General features: G+C 49.8%; 3 protein-coding genes across 9 annotated transcripts in view; 1 reads left to right on the forward strand and 2 right to left on the reverse strand.

Annotated features, from left to right (window-relative positions):
* Nucleotides 1-136: 136 nt before the first annotated feature.
* C23H6orf136 (chromosome 23 C6orf136 homolog) lies at nucleotides 137-3,941 on the reverse strand. Its single transcript, XM_019985806.2, is given in 10 exon segments — nucleotides 137-436; nucleotides 527-596; nucleotides 1,203-1,403; nucleotides 1,580-1,668; nucleotides 1,946-2,347; nucleotides 3,158-3,354; nucleotides 3,357-3,459; nucleotides 3,462-3,582; nucleotides 3,584-3,625; nucleotides 3,627-3,941. Coding segments are annotated over 10 exon segments (1,467 nt in total). The 5' UTR covers nucleotides 3,755-3,941; the 3' UTR covers nucleotides 137-322.
* Nucleotides 3,197-17,382, forward strand: part of PPP1R10 (protein phosphatase 1 regulatory subunit 10) — a 37,918-nt gene continuing 23,732 nt past the window's right edge. Inside the window, exon 1 of the mRNA XM_019985786.2 lies at nucleotides 3,197-3,392. The gene's annotated coding sequence lies outside the window, so the exon portion shown is untranslated. The remainder of the gene's footprint in view (nucleotides 3,393-17,382) is intronic.
* ATAT1 (alpha tubulin acetyltransferase 1) lies at nucleotides 4,106-16,924 on the reverse strand. 7 transcript variants are annotated; one of them, XM_019985875.2, is made up of 13 exons: nucleotides 16,769-16,924; nucleotides 16,250-16,310; nucleotides 16,046-16,137; nucleotides 15,861-15,921; nucleotides 15,369-15,482; nucleotides 15,104-15,205; nucleotides 9,979-10,024; nucleotides 9,786-9,854; nucleotides 8,149-8,220; nucleotides 7,738-7,981; nucleotides 4,976-5,055; nucleotides 4,842-4,884; nucleotides 4,106-4,486 (listed from the first exon to the last, which is right to left on the reverse strand). In XM_019985875.2, the coding sequence occupies exons 1-13, from the start codon at nucleotides 16,873-16,875 to the stop codon at nucleotides 4,312-4,314; spliced, it is 1,266 nt and encodes a 421-aa protein (XP_019841434.2). In that variant the 5' UTR covers nucleotides 16,876-16,924; the 3' UTR covers nucleotides 4,106-4,311. The 7 variants fall into 7 exon arrangements, with proteins under 7 accessions (XP_019841434.2, XP_070633570.1, XP_070633571.1 ...); XM_070777469.1 differs by lacking the exon at nucleotides 16,769-16,924 and adding an exon at nucleotides 16,643-16,762; XM_070777470.1 differs by lacking the exon at nucleotides 16,769-16,924 and adding an exon at nucleotides 16,519-16,629.

Here is a 17,382-nt window from a genome sequence, read left to right on the forward strand (position 1 = left end):
GGATCTTAGTTCCCTGACCAGGGATTGAATCCTTGCCCTCAGCAGTGAAGAGTGTGGAGTCCTAACCCCTGGATCACCAGGGAAATTCCATGGGGAACTTTTGAGATTCAGAAAAAAGTGACATGGAAATTGGATCTCATATATTCATGTAGATTTTATTATTTACAAGTTAAATTACACAGCAGCTTTACATAGCATGAGATGGAAAGTAGAGGAGGAGAGCGAATTGGGGAGGTAACTGGCTCTGAGGCTCTCAGCTGCCTCCACCGCCTCTTTTTGTGCGTAGCAAAGTCATCAGTGCTGCCTCTGCCCCAGTTCCTGATCAGTCCTTGGAACACAGGTGTAAGTTGGGTTCTGGTTCCGACAGCCCCAGAGCCACCAGGGCTCCCACTAACAGCTTCTTCACAGGTGCGGGGGGTGAATGTGAAGGCATCAGCTAAAGCGAGAAAGGTTAATGTAGCTGGTGTGATGTTCTACTTTGTCACCCCGCACACCACCCCCCGCCCCCCACAGCCCTAGCACTCACTTTGTCTAGGCGATGGCGACAAATGAGGCCATTGGAATTCAGGTAGAAGGTGGAATAGGCATCATAGGTCCTGGTGAAGGGAGAAAGAGGCTCACTGAGAGAGAGGGTTATTGGTCCTAAAGTTTTAATTCAAGCATTTGTTTAAACTAGTAGTTCTTAACCTTTGCTATGTGTTAGATCACCTGAGGATTTTTAAAAATCCTGAGTTCTACCCTGGGCCCAATTAAATCAGGATGTCTGGCACCAATATTTTAAAAAAGATTCTTGGATTAAAAAAAAAATCCAAGAATCCACTGTGCAGCAAAGTTTAGAAACTACTGGTGTGGGCTTAGGCTAAGAATTTCTCGGGATGCTACTCTGTGCTGGAAATTTACCAAGTAGTTTACCCAAGGCTGTGAAGCAAAACTTAAGAGACAGGTATTTTCATCTGTTCATTAAGTATATGAGTCCCTACTATGTGCCAGGTAATGTACATGAAGAAACTGAGTTCAGAAGCTTCCTATATACTCAAAGTCCCTATTTTTTTCTATATTAAAGTAGACTAAAACAAAGCCTGCCTTCAAGGAGCCTGCAGTCTAGTCAGGGTAGATGGGAGGATTGTCTAGAAGACTAGCCTGCAGACTCGCAAAAGGGTAAGATTAGAAAGTTGTGGTGTTTCTTTTCTCACTTCTCTTACCGGTAAAGCTCCTCCTTGTCACGCTTATAAAAACGAAGAAAGAGCAGGTGAATGGGCAGTCCCACAAGCCGCCAGCGGGCTTGCAGGGTCCAATTCTCAGGGTGGCGTGTCAGCTGCAGAATCTCCAGCCGAAGCTGTGCAAAATAGTTCCAGGCCAGGAAGCGGCAGAGAGTCAGTGACAGAATGTACCATGTCCGGCCTCTGACAGGAAGAGATGGGGAAGAAATCTCATGACGACACAATCAGAAAACCAAACTGTTCTCTGACAGAGGAATTGGGGACGGTGGTGAGAAGCAACTTAGGACCGTCTCTAATAAGTGAAAATAGCACTGGGTCCTTTTCCTGCCCAAGGCCCTACCCGTTCAATGGATTCTCACTTGGTACGCATGTTGAGGATCTCATTGATGAATTCCACATCCGATGAGTAGAGAGTGTAGTCGTGGGAGTGAAGGAAGAGATTGGGAAGCTAGGTGGAAGAAGAAGGCATGAATCCAGGAGGAAAGAAAAGATGATCCTACTCCTCAATTTTCTATATCGAGTGTCTCCTTATTCCTGAGTGAAAGGTTATCTCATCCCTAATTCAAACCGAGGAGTATCTTTTCCTTGGGAAATGTTTGAAACATATTTCGATGCCTGTCTCATGGTTCCAAGAAACAATCCAGCTGACTGACTAACTTCCTATTTTTAAGAATTACCTACATCTCTCCCCATTTTGGACAAAGGCCACTTTTGAATGGACTTACCTCTTGTCTCAGTCTCTCATACATGACAGCCAGGTGCTCCTCCATACTTGGATCTCCTGATGGAGTGGCAGGGGAAGGGTGGGCGGTTCCAGGGGCTTGGAAAGGTATCAGAGCTCCAGGACAGGGGCAGGGAGGCCCCTCAAACAGGCTCCTGAGCCCATCCAGGCAGCCGCTAAGTAACTCGGGTCCTGGCCCCTCCTCCCCCTTTCCTGGGGGGAGAACCACCCATGGTGAGGTGAGGGCTTGGACCTGAGGGAGAGGCAGTGGGGGAGCTGGGGGAAGCAGTCGGGTGGGAGGGCTTGGGGGTGGGGGAGACCAGAAAAGAGGCAAAGATGGAGAAGTGGTGGTTGTGGAGTGAGGCCAAAGGGGTGGGAATGGTAGAGCCCATGGAGAAGACTGGTCCTGAGGAGGAAGAACAAAAGAGAAAAAAGGTAAGAATCCAGCTGCCTAATGCCCCTCCATCCAAACTCTGCCCATTAACACGCTTCCAATCCACCTGCTCCTTCTGACAGAAAAGATCAAATTACTAGAGGAAAAATTCATTTCCATCTCTGCTTAAAACAGGAGGATATACTTTCTTGTGACTTAAGTACAAATACCTAGCCAAAATAGCAAATACGTTTAGATTTAAGATTCCAAACCTCTTTGGGGGCAGGTCTGTCTCTTACAGCAAGAATCACAAGAGTGCATACTTAAGAATGAACAAATGAATGAACACCAGACAGGTCTCGTTATATTGTGGATGAAATGATGTGGCCTCTAACACAACTCCAGGAGTATGTGAGGCGGCTGTTGCAGAGAAAAGAACATCCAACTGGAACTAGGAGACTTTGGAGTTCCAATTCTATAATGTAACGTTAGGCACTCTAATTCCCTCAGCCTGAGTTTTCCATAAATGTACTATAAATAAGGACGATGAAGCCACACTGAATCACAATGAGGACTTTAAGAGATAATAAATGTCAATAAAACTTTGCGACCTGTAAAGTAGTATATAAATGTAAGCTCATCACTTGGGCTCCTCTAATGACACGAAAAAGCCCAGGAGACTGTTAAAGGCTGGATGGACCTCATGATGCTCCTGATTTACTGATGTTGAAACTGCGATGAGGCAGAAGTAACTCAAAGTCAGGCCTGACTCGAGCTCCTGCGTTTTCAAGGAGCCCCCGAGGGGTCTTATTATCGGGGAAGGCGGGCAGGCCGCGCGGGTACCTCTGTCCCCGACGGTGTCCCGGAGGCGCCGTCTCCGCCGGGGGCGTGGCCATCTTGCCCGCCCGGGCACAAGGGCCCGAACCGGGTCCACTCGGGCCGGCCTTCCCGCCGGGACCGCTATCCCGGTGCAAGATGCGTGGGCTGCAGAGCGCGGCCCGCAGGTCCGTCTGGTCGGCTCCCTGGAGGCGCCGCGAACCTCTCCGCCCTCTGTCCTTCAAATCACCTCCAGACACAGGTAACCGCGAAGACGCGGGAGAAATGCGGCCGCGCCCCACCGCGCCAGCCTCAACCCCGCCTGCCCCCCAAGTTCCGGGAGACAGACGTCCCGTGCGCGACAGGGCTGGCAGCGCCGCCCTCCGGTCCCTGAGACCCCTCGCCCCTCCACGCGCCGCTCCGCACAGGTGGGGAGTGGTGGGACGTCAGTACGCCTGCGCGAAACGGGACGCGCGCTCCGCCCCACGCGCCGGCTGAGGAGGGTCTCTCCCCGCCCCCTCCTCTCCCCTCCCGCTTCCTCTCGGCGCTCACCTGGGGACGAGCCTGATAGGCGCGAAGGCAGGGGCCGAGGCGCCGGGCCGCCCCCCGGCTGGGCTGGTACATGATCTTCCGGGAACGGAGAGAGCGTCTCCTGTGTCCGGCCTCCGGCCTCCTCACAGGGGTGAGCGCGCCCCGGAGCCGGCTTCTTGAAGGGGAAAGGAGGGGGGGGTGAGGGGCTGAGGGGAGGGAAACGGAGATGTTGCGCGCTTGCGCACTGCGGCGGGTTCCAGGGAGGCGGTGAGGCGCTAGGTCTACAGAAAGTGCGCCTGCGCTCGCCGAATCGGAGGCAGCCTCAGGGCGCTTGCGCAGTAAATTAGCGGCCTAAGAGTACGGTTCTCAGGCTCTCACCTGTACGCTTGCGCAAAAGTGGGCGCTGATGGGTGAGGAGTGGGACTGAAATAACGACATCCGCAGTTCTCAGTAACGCTCGTGGTAAAAAATACTTTATTGCTCTGGTTAAAAATAAGATACAAATGACTTGGCACTGATTTAAAAAAAAAAAAAGCCTGTAGAATGAATAAATGAATGAATGAATACATACACGGCGAGGGCAAGCTTTGACTAAGTCCTGTGTGAGATAGAAATAATAATGATTTTGAAGGTGTGAGAGGGGGCTGCGGTCACCAAGGCCTGGTGCTGCGACGTTCATGCAAGTTTCGAATGAACCTGGCGTTGAACATGTCCCCACCCATTGTCCAAGCCTGGGCTGGTGGAACCTGGGCCTGTGGAGGAACTGTGTGCATGGGTTCCTCCCCAGACCCATGCTGTGACAAGACCTGCTCCTCAATGGCACACCTAGTAGGTGGGAGGGAGATGGAGAGTGGGTTACACGGGTACTAAAGTGAGGATTAAGAGCACAGCTTCTTCAAGGTCTGTCAGGCTCTTGTGAGGAGGACAAATGATGGGGTATGAGGCTGGAACCATTGGTGCTATGTCCAAACCTGAAACCCCACAGAGTGGTGCTAAACGGAAGCACCAGAGTTGAACCTATGGGGAAAGAGGCTTGTAGGATGTTAGGTGGAAGGCTTTGTGGGAGGAGCTGGTTTCCAGTTCAGAGAGTGAGATTTAGGAGGAGGAAGTAGCTGAGAATGATGTTAGAAAAGGGGTCAGAGGTGGTGAGAGGCTGGCAGGGAAGGGGCTCAGACCTCACCTATTCTCTGTTTCCTGTTCCCCCTGCTTCAGTTCTTGGTTGCCTGTGGAAATACCAGGCATGTATATGGGAAGGCTAGAGTAGGTAGTGAATATGGCCTATTTGATTTGAGGGTAAGGAGATGAGTAACTTACCTGTATTGGGACATGAGGAATTCAACCGCCCGTGGCGGCTATAGCTGCAGCTTTGGGCTACCAGCCCTGGGGGAGTCCCGCTGTAGAAGAAATGTGAAATGATGGGGAAGAGGCTACAGGATGAAAGATGAGTGGGTATGGAGCAATCAGGGGAGAAGAATAAAAGAACAGCACAGGAACAGAGAGGTGGTAGTTATCATTCCTATGGGGTTTAATACAAGTTGTGCCCCAGAAAAGGGAAGGGAGAGCACTGTATACCCCAAGGTTTTCTGGAGCAGTCCTAATTTGCTGCTTTATTATTTCTAGTTGAGGCAATGTGTTAACCGTAAGGTTAAATGTGATCGAAATCATGTTATAAAAAGATTCAGGAGAATTCCCTGGTGGTCCAGTGGTTAGGACTCTGTGCTTCCCCTGCGGGGGGCACAGGTTCCATTCCTGGTTGGGACATTAAGATCCCACAAGCTACACAGTGCAGCCAAAAACAAAAAATGGATTCACATAAAGGCAAAATTTTGCTGAACCAGGTGCTCTGATGTTTTGAGTTGGAAAACACGTTTACCTTAATTATGGGATATCTTAGCCAGAGGGGAAGAGGGAGTGGCAAGGCTGAATTTAGGAAAAGGATTGTCTTGAGAAAGAGATCAAAGGGTTTAGAGAAGAATAATCCAAGAAACAATTAGGGGATTGTTATCAGAAGGCAATTAATTGGCTCCTAGAGATGTTAGTAAATCTTAACATCTCAGCAAGGGCTGGCCTGGGTAAACAGTAGGAGTTACTAGAGGGAGAGCTAAAGGTTTATGGAGAGAATGGAGGAATAGATACAGAAGCCTACATGGAGGGATCCAGTGACTACATTAGAGGAGACAGAATCTGCAGGAGAAAATCTAGCAGTGAAGATGGGGACAGGCAGACACCAGATCCTGCGAGGGGAGCTCTAAGCCTCCTTGCTGGAAGATCTGCAGATCTCAGAGGTGAAGAAGAGGGCCAGAGGTCCTGAGATCCTAGGAAAATACAGGGTGACGCACAAACGAGGCTGAGACCTTAAGGTTTGTTTGTTTGTTTTTTCATTGAAAATGTCCATTTAAAAAACACAAAAGAGTTCACGCTTTATTCAGACAACACTGAGAGGGAGAAGAAAAAGGAGGAGTGAGTCAGAAAAGAGGGAGATCCTGCTCCCAAGGATTTGGGGGAACACAGTAGGGGTACCTGAACTAGCACACATCCAGAGGGTAGGGAGGGAAAGGATTTCTATAGCCTGGGTATGGAGCAGGGGAGGATTCTTGCTATGGAGGAAAGAAGAGAGGAAGGCCAGAGGAAGAGTTCCCCCATCATCATCAAGACAATCTCACAAGACAGGAATCTATCAGTATATCTAGCTACCGGGGAGGAATGGATGTAAGAGGGTATTCCAGGAGCTAATAGAGCCTTGAAACTCAGGCTTAGCTGCTGAAACTTGGCTAAGAGTGATCCTAGGGTGTTGGCTGGGATCTACTGCCAAGAAACAGACTCCTTCAGAGAACCTGGACCTAGGGAGGTGGTAGTGTCTATAGAAGCGTGATGAGTCTAGAGTCCCACAGCAGACATCAGCTCAGGGGTCCCGACAGATTAACACATACATGAAACGTGGAGATTAAGAGTTTGGCAATGTTGAGTGGATCCCGTGGGGAGCTGGTAAGTCCCTGTCCTACCTGACTGGACTGCTATGAAGCAGAGTTCGTTCAGTGGCTGGCGTCAGCAGGCTGATAGGGTAGCTGCAGCCGGTAGCACAAAGCAGTATTAGAACTACCAGCAGACAGTGTAGAGGACTACAGGAGTTATTCCATGGACAAGACTCTTTTACAAAGGTTTCCCTGGCAGAGGAGGCCTTTGGACTTTCCATGATGTTCTAGAATCTGACAGCAAGCAAGAGTGTGCTTCTCTGGATAATTAGTATGAGCTGCCCAACCAAGAGGCCTGGCAGCAAATCGGGCTGTCTGTGGGAGTGTTCAGAGCCCAAGTTAGGAGAGAAGGGCTGCTTTCTGTGGTAAGAAAAGCTATGAAGTGTTAGGCCACCTGGGACCCTGACCACCCAGTTGTCCAAGAAAGGGGTAAAGGGAATCCTACGGGTTCTTGTCAAGTCCCCCTAGATGCTGGGGGATGCAGTGGGAGACTGGGTCTGGGGTTCTCAGGGAGAAGGGTCTCCACCTTCGCCAGGTCTCCCAGGGAGGGGAGGGGGTTAGCAGTCTATCAGTATCGACTCTCATCAGAGCGGGGAAGAGAACTGGGGAAGGATGTTATGGACAGGAGAGGGGGAGAGGGAAAATGGAGGGGAGAGAAAAACAGAAAGAGAAGTCAGAGGTGAAGAGAAAGCTGGGGAGAGAAATAAAGGAGAGGCCCAGTCCCTGCCTGCCGGGGTGGGTTCCCGCCACACAAGGCACTGAGCCGGGGCCAGTGGCTCCCCAGGCTGTCAGAGACCCTGCCCCCTCCCAGCAAGTGTTAAACCACAATTTCCCGCCCCTCCCACCAGTGGGTCTGCGTTCTTTCTAACCTTCCTCTAGGCACTAGCATCCCTAGGCTCCCCCGAAGTCCTATTCTGCTCCTTAACTGTAATTTATTTCCAGACTATTTCCACAGGTATCTTCCAGTATATTCTCAAAACGTCTTAGGAAGTCTCCAATCCTCCTGTCCCAATGCTTCATGTCTCTGATTTACACTGCCCTCTGCCATTTCTAACCGCCCTGTCTGACAGTCCTGAGGCTCCCTAACTCTCCAGCTCCTGTTACCTGGTGCGGCGCCGCTGGGCAGGGCTGCCCCCAGGGTCAGTAGCAAGCAGAAGGCGGGCGGTGGGGTGTGGGGGGCAGAGGCGCAGGGAACGCAGCAGCTCCTGCTCTGGCACAAAGGGGCGGAGGGGGCCCCGTTCTGGTGAGTTTCCCAGGCTGCTGGAGCGAGGGGGTGGGTGGGCTGGAGGAGTCGCACGGCGAGGGGCCCTGTTCAGGGGCCACGGAGGCTCCACAGCTACCTTCAGAACTGGGGGAGGGAGAAAGCAGAGCAAGACAGAGAAAGAAGGAAAAGGACAGGGAAGGGAGTTGTGAGAGCCAAGATCAGGGAAGGAAAAAGAGAAGTCAGAGCCTTAGAGAACAAATGCTTCCCCTGGGTTGAGGGCCCCAGGCCCAGACCCCCCAGCCCAGTCTTACATTCTCGGTCACTAGAGGAGTATGGCTTTATGTCTCCCTCTGCTCGCTTGGGTGGCAGCTTCCTTGCTGGAGCTGGGAGTGGAGAGGACACTGAGGTAAGCATGGGGAGACACACTGTGTACCCTCCTCCTGGCCACCACCCCCGCGACCCCAAACCTCTGGTCCTTGACACCACAGTTCCTCCTGGGCAAGGAGACGTCAGCTCCGCCGCGGGAGCAGCTCTGTGGCAGTGCCATCACACCAGAAGGGAATTTGGGGGGAAGGCTGGAGCATTTTGAGGAGAGCCAGAAGGAGTAGGCCGAATGCAGAGTTGGGGGAAAGATCCGGGGGAGACTCTGGGGCCTGGGAGGTACAGGAGAAGGGCGGCCAAGGGAGGCAAGCTCTTACTGTCAGTGGGCGCTGTCAGGCACCCCTGGGATTCGGGGGCAGAGGAATGGTCCCAGCCGGGCCAACGAGGACCCCAGGTCCCTCTAGATAAGATGGACAAAGCCCTTGGTTAATCAGGAATTGCTGTGGAGAGGTTAGGGGAGGTTGGCGTGGGGCAGAACCTCTCCTTCCAGGGCAAAGATAGGAAGAGATTTACATTTTATTAGGGGGGAAAAAGGGATGAGGAAAAAACACAGACATCTGGAAAGGAGCTACCAGAGAAAGTAAATGGGAGGCTAACAGACTATCCAAGCTCAGCCTCTGCGTCCTCTCTTTTCTACTTGCCCTTCCCTTTCCCTCTCAAAAGGTTCTTTCTCCATCATGTGTGGCAAAGGAGACTGCCCAGTGGATCCAGTTAAGCTTTAAGGTCCCCTCCCCTGTAGACCTGGTCTTCACTGTCCTTGTTGGCTCTCTCCCTCTCACAGCCTTTGGTCAGTAGGAGCTAGACGGAGGGGAGGTCTTAGAAATCAAAGCCAGTCACAGACATGAACTGCCTCTCCATGCCTGATACTGGTAGATGCTAGTCACTGGTGACACTGTTGTCTGGGTGGTGGTTTCTCTGTTTCCTGGCCACAGAGGAGGTGAGAACTAGCCACAGAGCAGCTCCTTCAGAAAGGGGGCCCTTCTGTGCAGGTGTGCACTGCACAGCCAGCAGAAGGCTGCACCCCTCCGCCTTGAGAAGGAAGAAAGGATAGGACTCAGCCTGGCAGGGAGCATGTGTGCGGATGAGGATGGAATGAGGAACCTGGGCAACATTTCAGTACCTCCTAGGCTAGGTTTCTCCCTTATTTGGTTGGAAGTGTTACAAATTCTGAGTGTTATCTTCAGAAATTAGTATTTAAGCTTTGGACCATTCACGTCACTCTTCTATGACTGGAAGCAGAAGGGGAGACTGCACTTGCCTGTCGCTCACTGGCTGACAGAGCCTGAGGGGTTTAGGGAGGAACATGACTCTGGCCTATTTTGATGGGCCTGCAGCAGGAAGAGGCTCCATCAATGTCTACGGTCAAACAGGCTCCCAGTGAGCTTGCTTAATTAAAGTCTTGCCAGGTGTAAAATACACTGAGCTCCCATGGGTAATGTCTGCTGGAGACTTGGGTTGCTTTAGAATTCTCTCAAATGGCCCACAGATCACACACTGAGCTCCTGGTGGCCTCCAGAGTGACTAGCCATCACAGCACTACAGATCCACCCATTCAATGCAGCTTTACCAGCGGGCATAGGATCGAGCGCAGCAGCACGAGAGTGTCGAGTTGCCCTCAGGGAGGTAGCAGGGGGCCCTGTGAGGAAGGAAGCGGCGGTGCCCCTCAGTGAGGGGGCGGCGCGGGGGGGGACCAAGAATTCACCTATTTCCTTCCCCTCACCCCGACTGCTTGACCAACACACACAGGTGAGAAAACTTACGATGCTGATGGGCAAAGAAGCCTTCGAAGATCACAAAGTTGTTCACCTGTAAGATGAAACAAGAGAAATAATAGCTGTCTGTTCAGCTACTCAGCACATACTTGGGTATAGAACCCTGAGCTAGAAAAACCACAGCAGGAAGAAAAGCCAGCCTTCCTGTCCTTGTTGACAGACTCAGTCAGAATTTTAGGACCTGACAAGCTGATCCTAAAGCTGGACTGCAAAGGACCTCAAGTAGCCAAAATAATCTTCAGGATCAACAAAGGAATAATAAATTCGGGGAGGATTCACACTTCCTGAGTTCAAAGCTTACTCCAAAGCTATGGTAGTCAAAACAGTGGTAGAAACACAGGATAGGCAAATAGACCCTTGGAATGAACAGAGTCCAGAAACAGTCAACTGATTTTCAATAAAAGTAAAAGACCTTTCAAAAGGGAAAGTATAGCCTCTTCAACAACTGGTGTTTGGACAACTGAATATCTACATGCAAGATACTGAATTTGGATCAAAGAATAACTAAAAATGGATTAAAGGGGGTTCCCTGGTGGTCCAGTGGTTAAGACACTGCACTTCCACTTCAGGGCCATGGGTTCAATCCTTGGTTAGGGAAGTTCTGTGTGCCATGGAGCGTGGCCAAAGAAAAATAAAAAAGAAAACAAGAAAAAGATGGACCAAAGACCTAAATGTAAGAGCTAACACTATGAAACTTTTAGAAGGAAACATTAGGGAAAATCTTGATTACTTCGGACATGGTTTAAGAAATAAATGGTGTATTTCTTAAATAGGACATTGATTTCCTATCAAGAAAATGAAACCCCATAAACAAGAGGACATATTTGCAAATCATATATCTAATAAGGGTGTTGTGTCTAAAACATAAGGAACTCTTCCAACCCAGGAACAAACAGGCAACAAACACAATTTAAAAAGGGGCATGGACGTGAACATTTCTCAAAGAAGAAATGCAAATGGTCAATAAGCACTTGAAAAGATGCTCAACATCATTAGTCAAAAGGGAAATGCAAATCAAAACCACAAAGAGAAACAACTTCACAACCATTATTATGGCTATTATAAAAAGAAAAATAACAAATTTTGGTGAGGATGTCAAGGCACTAGAGCTACCATGCATTGCTGATGGAGATGTAAAATGCTGCATTCACTGTGGAAAAAGTTTCTCAGTTCCTCAAAAAGTTAAACACCGGATTAACCACATGACCCAGGAATTCTACTCTTAAATACTCTTAGATATATACCCAAGAAAACTAGAAATATACATGCTTGGAGACATGGCTGGCCCAAAGCTAAGTAGCTACACAGGGGAGAACTGGGACTCAAACCCCCGACTCCTGATTCTAGCTGAGGCATGTCGGTCAGGAATACAGTGTAGTCATCAGAGTGGGCTATGGGTTCAAATTCAAACTCTAACATTAGCTGTGCACACTTGGTCAAGTCCCTAATCTACATAAACCCAAAATGGGGTCAATAAGACCTACCTCAAAGAAATGTACAAGGATCAACAGAGATAATGCAATGTAGATACCACACAGAGCTCATGAAACATTAGTCGTTATGATACTGTATATCTATCTATCTATGTCTATACACTCTATTGGAGAAGGAAATGGCAATCCATTCCAGCATTCTTGCCTAGAGAATCCTATGGACAGAGGAGCCTGGTGGGCTGCCATCTATGGGGTCATGCAGAGTCAGACATGACTGAAGCGATTTAGCATGCATACACTCTACACTGCCCTGCTCTTACATGTTACCTGGGTAATACATTTGATGCCAGATACTGATACTATGTTCCTTCTGTTGCTCTCTGCTGCCTCTTAATGGAGAAATGATGTCCTGCACATTCTAAGCAGACCCTGTCTATCTCCTGCCTTGACCCTGCTGTAATGTCTACCATGACATTATTCGCCTCCAACAAGCATATGCTCAGCACTCCAGCCAAACAAAACACTGCTTACAGTGCCCTGAAAAGTATATTAAGACCTCTCTGACTTTGCTCGTTTCTTCCTGCATGAAAAGCACTTTAGCCTGTCCACTTCTGTCCCCCTGACAAACACTTTTCAAGATTAAGTCAAGTCTCCCTTTACCCAAGTAAGCACTCACTTTATGCTTCCTCTGTAAGCACATCAATGAGTCTCATTACAATGGATTAACTGTCTGTGCTCCTATCCAAGGCTCGCTTGTCATCCCATCCCAAGCCCACTCAGCAACACTGCTTCAGCAGTTCTCTTGATTTTCTCAGTTCTTCCCACTTTCTCTGACATCATCAAATTTTGAGTCATTCTTATGCTGTTTGTTCTTATGCAGCTAAGAAGAATCAACTCTTTTGATCCATAGCCCTCTCGAGCTCTTGCTCTATTTCTGTTGACCTTAAACCAGGATTTAAGAGTCACCTATTCTTGCTGTCTCCAGTTCTGAGCTTCTTAATCTCTTAAACCAGGGGTCCCCAGCCCCTGGGCCACACAGCAGGTCCATGGCCTGCTAGGAACCCAGCCACATATCAGGTGAGTGGTGGCAGGCGAGCCGAAGCTTCATCTGTATTTATACTGCTCTTCATTGCTCCCATTACTGCCAGAGCTCTGCCTCTTGTGAGATCAGCGGCAGCATAATCAATGTAATGCGTGTGAAAAATCCCAAAACCACTCCCCCCTTCCCCCACATCCACTGGGTCCATGGAAAAATTATCTTCCACAAAGCCAGTCCCTGGTGCCAAAAAGGTTGAGGACTGCTGTGGCCTAAACTCACTCTATCCAGGCTTCCACCCACCACTGTGCTGAAACTGCCTGTCAGGATCAACAGTGGCCTCAGGCAGCTAAATCCAATGGTCACTTCTCAGACCTCTTCTTACCTCATGGATCAGCAGCATCTGACTCAGTGAGCCATTCCTTCCTTCTGCAAACAGTTTCTTCACTGGCCTTCCAGGTCACTTCTAATTTTGCATCTACTTCACTAGTCACTTCTGGGCTGCATTTGCTGCTACTTCTCTCCCAGACTTTCTAAGAGTGCCTGAGGGCTCAAGTCCTTGGATTGATAACTCACTCCATGGTGATTCTCATCCTGTCTCGCTGCTTTCAAGTATCGTACAGGTGCTGAAAACTCTCCACCTGAAACCTCTTCTCCCAACACTATGGGAGCAACCAACTGTGTACTGAACCTGAACTCGCCACAGACATCTCCAGTTAACATACTCAAGGTGGACTCTACTATTTCCCCCTCCAAAGCTGCTCTACCTTCCATCTCAGCTGACGTAATTTCATCCTCCCAAGCGCTCAGGCCAACAACTTTGGGATCACCCTTGACTCCCTCTCTTTTTTCTCCACAATCAGTCAAGAAACCTTATTTGCTTTAACTTCAGAATACCTAAAATCTGACCACTCCTTCCCACCTCCACTGCCACCATCTTGGTCTGAGCCACCACCATTTATCATCAGGATTGTTGCTTCGTAATCTGCTTGCACCCTCACTCCTCTACTGCGTATTCTTAACAAGCAAAGTGCTCTGGTTTAAAGTACGTCACATTAGGGACTTCCCTGGAGTCCAGTAGCTAAGATTCCACATTCCCAGTGCAGGGGGCCTGGGTTCAATTCCTGGTAGGGGAGCTAGATCCCACGTGCCACAGATAAGACCCCGGATGCCACAACTAAAGACCCCACAGCCTTGACGGAAACCTGGCGCAGCCAAATGAATATTAAAGTAAGTCCTATCATATTTCCCCTCTGCTCAAACCCCTATGATGGCTCTCCTTTTTTCACTAAGAGTAAAAGCCAAAGTTTTTGCAATAGCCTGCAGGGCCCCAAGTGTCCTTCTTTCCCTGTTACTGCTCTTATCTCCTCTACAGCACTCCCCACTCACTCACACTGCTCTAGCCACACCAGCCAAATTTCTAGGCCCACTCCACCTCATGGCCTTCACACTAGCCATTTCCTCTGCGTGGGATGCTCCCCCTCCAGGTATTAATGGCTCATAGTCTCACCTCTTTAAGTTACTGCTCAAGTGACACTTTCTCAGTGAGGCCTTTCCTGCTTATCCCATTTAAACTTGCAATCACACACATTCCCATCCTCACCAGGGCATTCCCAAACCTTCTTACTTGCTCTTGTTTTCCTAGAGTGCTTATCGACAAGAGTATCTACTTGTTTATTATGTTTGTCTGCCCAACTAGAATATAAGCTTTGTAAGAACAGAGACTTTTTTCTGTTTTATTGAACCAAGTATTCCTAAAGCCCAGAATACTGCTGGGTGCTCAACAAATATATGCTGAATAGACAGACAGTATTAGCAACATTATATTGCATCTACTTACAAACAAACCACATTCCCCCCAAATAAACCAAATCTCTCTGGGGACAGGGAACGTATATTCTTCTGAGCCCTTACTAAATTAAATCTTGATTGACTAAGTAATGGACTATGTGAAAATGAAGAGATGAAAATGAACTGACTTATGTTTGGGGTTGGAGAAGGCAATGGCACCCCACTCCAGTACTCTTGCCTGGAAAATCCCATGGATGGAGGAGCCTGGTAGGCTGCAGTCCATGGGGTCGCTAAGAGTCAGACACGACTGAGAGATTTCACTTTCACTTTTCCCTTTCATGCATTGGAGAAGGAAGTGGCAACCCACTCCAGTGTTCTTGCCTGGAGAATCCCAGGGACGGGGGAGCCTGGTGGGCTGCCATCTATGGGGTCGCACAGAGTCGGACACGACTGAAGTGACTTAGCAGCAGCAGTAACTTCTCCCCTGGAGAAGGAAATGGCAACCCACTCCAGTATCCTTACCTGGAGAATCCCATGGATGGAGGAGCCTTAAGAGTCGGACACGACTGAGTGACTTTTTACTTACTTTACTTTTACTATGTTTGGGATATAAACATGCTTTTAGGTGTACACAACAGTCCAGGATGAAGAATAAAAATAGATGAGATGATAATGAAACAGCTCCAGGATGAGAGATGGTATCCTCTGATCCCACCCTGAGCTTAGCTGTATAAAAGAAGTCCTATACAATGGGGAATAGGGACTGCTTGGAAGGTACCTCTTCTTTGCCCCCCAAAGACTAGGTAATTCAGTGGGAATGCTCAGTGGGGATCTATTCTCTGAAACTTCTAACCTGTGGGACGGTGGTCTCCAGGTTGTAGTGTTTATTCAGGAACTTCAGCAGCTTCTGGGAGGGTCTGTCAATGGCCAGTTGGTGTGGTTCAACTCGCTCCTTCTGCAGGGAACAAGAGACTAGGGTAGGAGAAGGTGTGGGGAAAGCAGGCCAACAGGAATCCTGGGAAGGATATGGGAACATAGTGGGGGTGGGAGGATGGGAGGCAGGGCCTCTGGGAGGACTGAAGGCCTCTGGGAAGAGCTGGCAAAGAGATAAGCAATACCTGCAACATATGCTGGAAGAGTTCTCGTCCGTGGCCATGGCGTTGAAGTGATTCATGGATGTAAAAGTCCAAGATGCAAAGTGGTTCTACCTCATTGTGAGCCTCACGATCATCCTAGGAGGTAAAAGAACAACAAAGATTTTCTAGGGACTTCCCTGGCGGTCCAGTGGTTAAGAATCCGATTTCTAATGCAGGGGATGAGGGTTTCATTCCCAGTCAGGGAACTAGGATCCTACATGCTGCAGGGCAACTAAGCCCATGCAACACAACTTTGTTCTAGAGCAATAAGAGAAGCCCATGCCCCACAAATAGGAGAAGCCCCTGCATTGCAACAAAGAGCATGCACCTCAATGAAGATCCAGAGCAGCCAATAATAATTTTTAACTTAAAAAGATCTTCTAGGACTCAAACATTACTGCCACCTTCCGACCTCCAGCGCTTCTGTTCTCAGAAGCCAAGGCATATGAATTTTCAGTTTCCAATGACACTTACCAGTACAAAGAGTTTCTTATATCCAACTTTAAGAAAGCCAACAATGGCTCCTTTTCCAGCCCTGTAGGATGGAGAAAATAACAAACTGTAGTGAGCACCTATTTGGAAGAGGTAGAGTCAAAACAGGGAAAGGGGCTGGGGGAGGAAGGAATTAAGCACAGGATGGAAGAGCACTTGACACTCACGGCCGAGCTGAAGTATCTTTGAGTATATACATAACGTGGCGATTGCTCTGCATCCTGGATGCACTGGTTATGGGAGCAGGAAGATGCTGGGCCTGCCAGGAATTTTAAGGCAGACTTTCTACAAGTCCCTTCCAAAGGACCCCTGCCTCCCTTACCGGCTGTCCCCAGAGGCCTCCCCTTTACCACATGTAGACTCCCCAGTACCTTAGCAGAGGCCTTGCCCAGCTCATCTACAATGGTCATAATTTGCTGCTGCAGATCAACACTACAGAAAGAGAGAAGAGTCACATAGTCACTGAGTTAAAGGGTCCTGGGCAATCACTCCCTGGGAACTTGGGCCATAACCCCAGGTCAGTACTTCACGCCCTCCCTCTATCTTGGTCTTCCAACCCTATTTCCCACCCTACTCTGAAACCCAAACTTTTGCCACACGTCTTTTCAGGGTGGTACACTCCCTTCTCCATTAAAATTACTGTGGGGAAGCAGGAAGGGCAGGTCAACCATATCCTTCGGTTGGGACCACACATTGGGCCAAGCGGTGAAAGGTGGCAGATTCAAGCCCCGATCAACCCCACAAGGTCTAGGGTCAAAGGTCACCAAAAAGGCGAGCCTGGACATCAAAAGGAGTGGTCACTAGTCAACGCGAGAAGGGGGCGTGGTGCCTGGACCAGGTTCCAAGAGGAACCGGGAGAGAAGGGCCGTGGGGAAGATTTGAGATGTCACCGGGCCGGCGTTGTGGTTCCGGGTCGGCGGGCCGGGGGCCTTAGGTGCTGGTCCAGCACCGTGATCCGCTCCGGGAGCAGCGCGTCCACATCGAACGGGAACTCCATGGCCCATTGTGCGCGGTCGGACCCGCCCCGCGCGACGTCACTTCCGCCCCTCCCACCGCAATCTGTATTTCCCCTGCCGCGCCTGCAGGTCCCCAGGGGACCGCCCCTCCCCGCGCTCCCCTCCTCCACCATCCGCCTGTATCGCAGCAGCTGGCCCCGGAGACCCCAATCTTCTTGCCAGACCAGCTGTCGCTTAGCAACAGCACTCAGCCCATCCTCGCCTCCCACGGCAGCGGGCGCCACAGCAACCCATTTTTGGGGCCTAGTGTCTCATTCTCCAAACCTTTCAGCCCCTCAGTGAACAGCTGACAATAGTGAGAACGCTGTGCCTCCGGCATAGGGGGCCACAAGTGATCAAGAGAGAATGGTACAACTGCTCATTTCAGGTGCCTTCTGGTCCCAAGAGCCCAGAGGCAGGGTTGGTTCAAACCTGACCACCCCTCTCCGCACAGCAGCACCCACTGCCCACTCCCTCACCAACCCCAACCCCCACCACAGCATTCATTC

The sequence above is a fragment of the Bos indicus genome, chromosome 23, assembly GCF_029378745.1.
Source record: "Bos indicus isolate NIAB-ARS_2022 breed Sahiwal x Tharparkar chromosome 23, NIAB-ARS_B.indTharparkar_mat_pri_1.0, whole genome shotgun sequence".
Taxonomy (NCBI): domain Eukaryota; kingdom Metazoa; phylum Chordata; class Mammalia; order Artiodactyla; family Bovidae; genus Bos; species Bos indicus.

What these genes read in the sequence shown, in the direction of transcription:
- ATAT1 (XM_019985875.2), bottom strand. Translation starts at nt 16,875, where the DNA reads ATGGAGTTCCCGTTCGATGTGGACGCGCTGCTCCCGGAGCGGATCACG. An exon ending in AAAGATACTTCAGCTCGGCC is followed by an intron (nt 15,922 to 16,045) that starts GTGAGTGTCAAG and finishes TCCATCCTACAG; the next exon opens with GGCTGGAAAAGGAGCCATTG. An exon ending in ATAAGAAACTCTTTGTACTG is followed by an intron (nt 15,483 to 15,860) that starts GTAAGTGTCATT and finishes TTTACCTCCTAG; the next exon opens with GATGATCGTGAGGCTCACAA.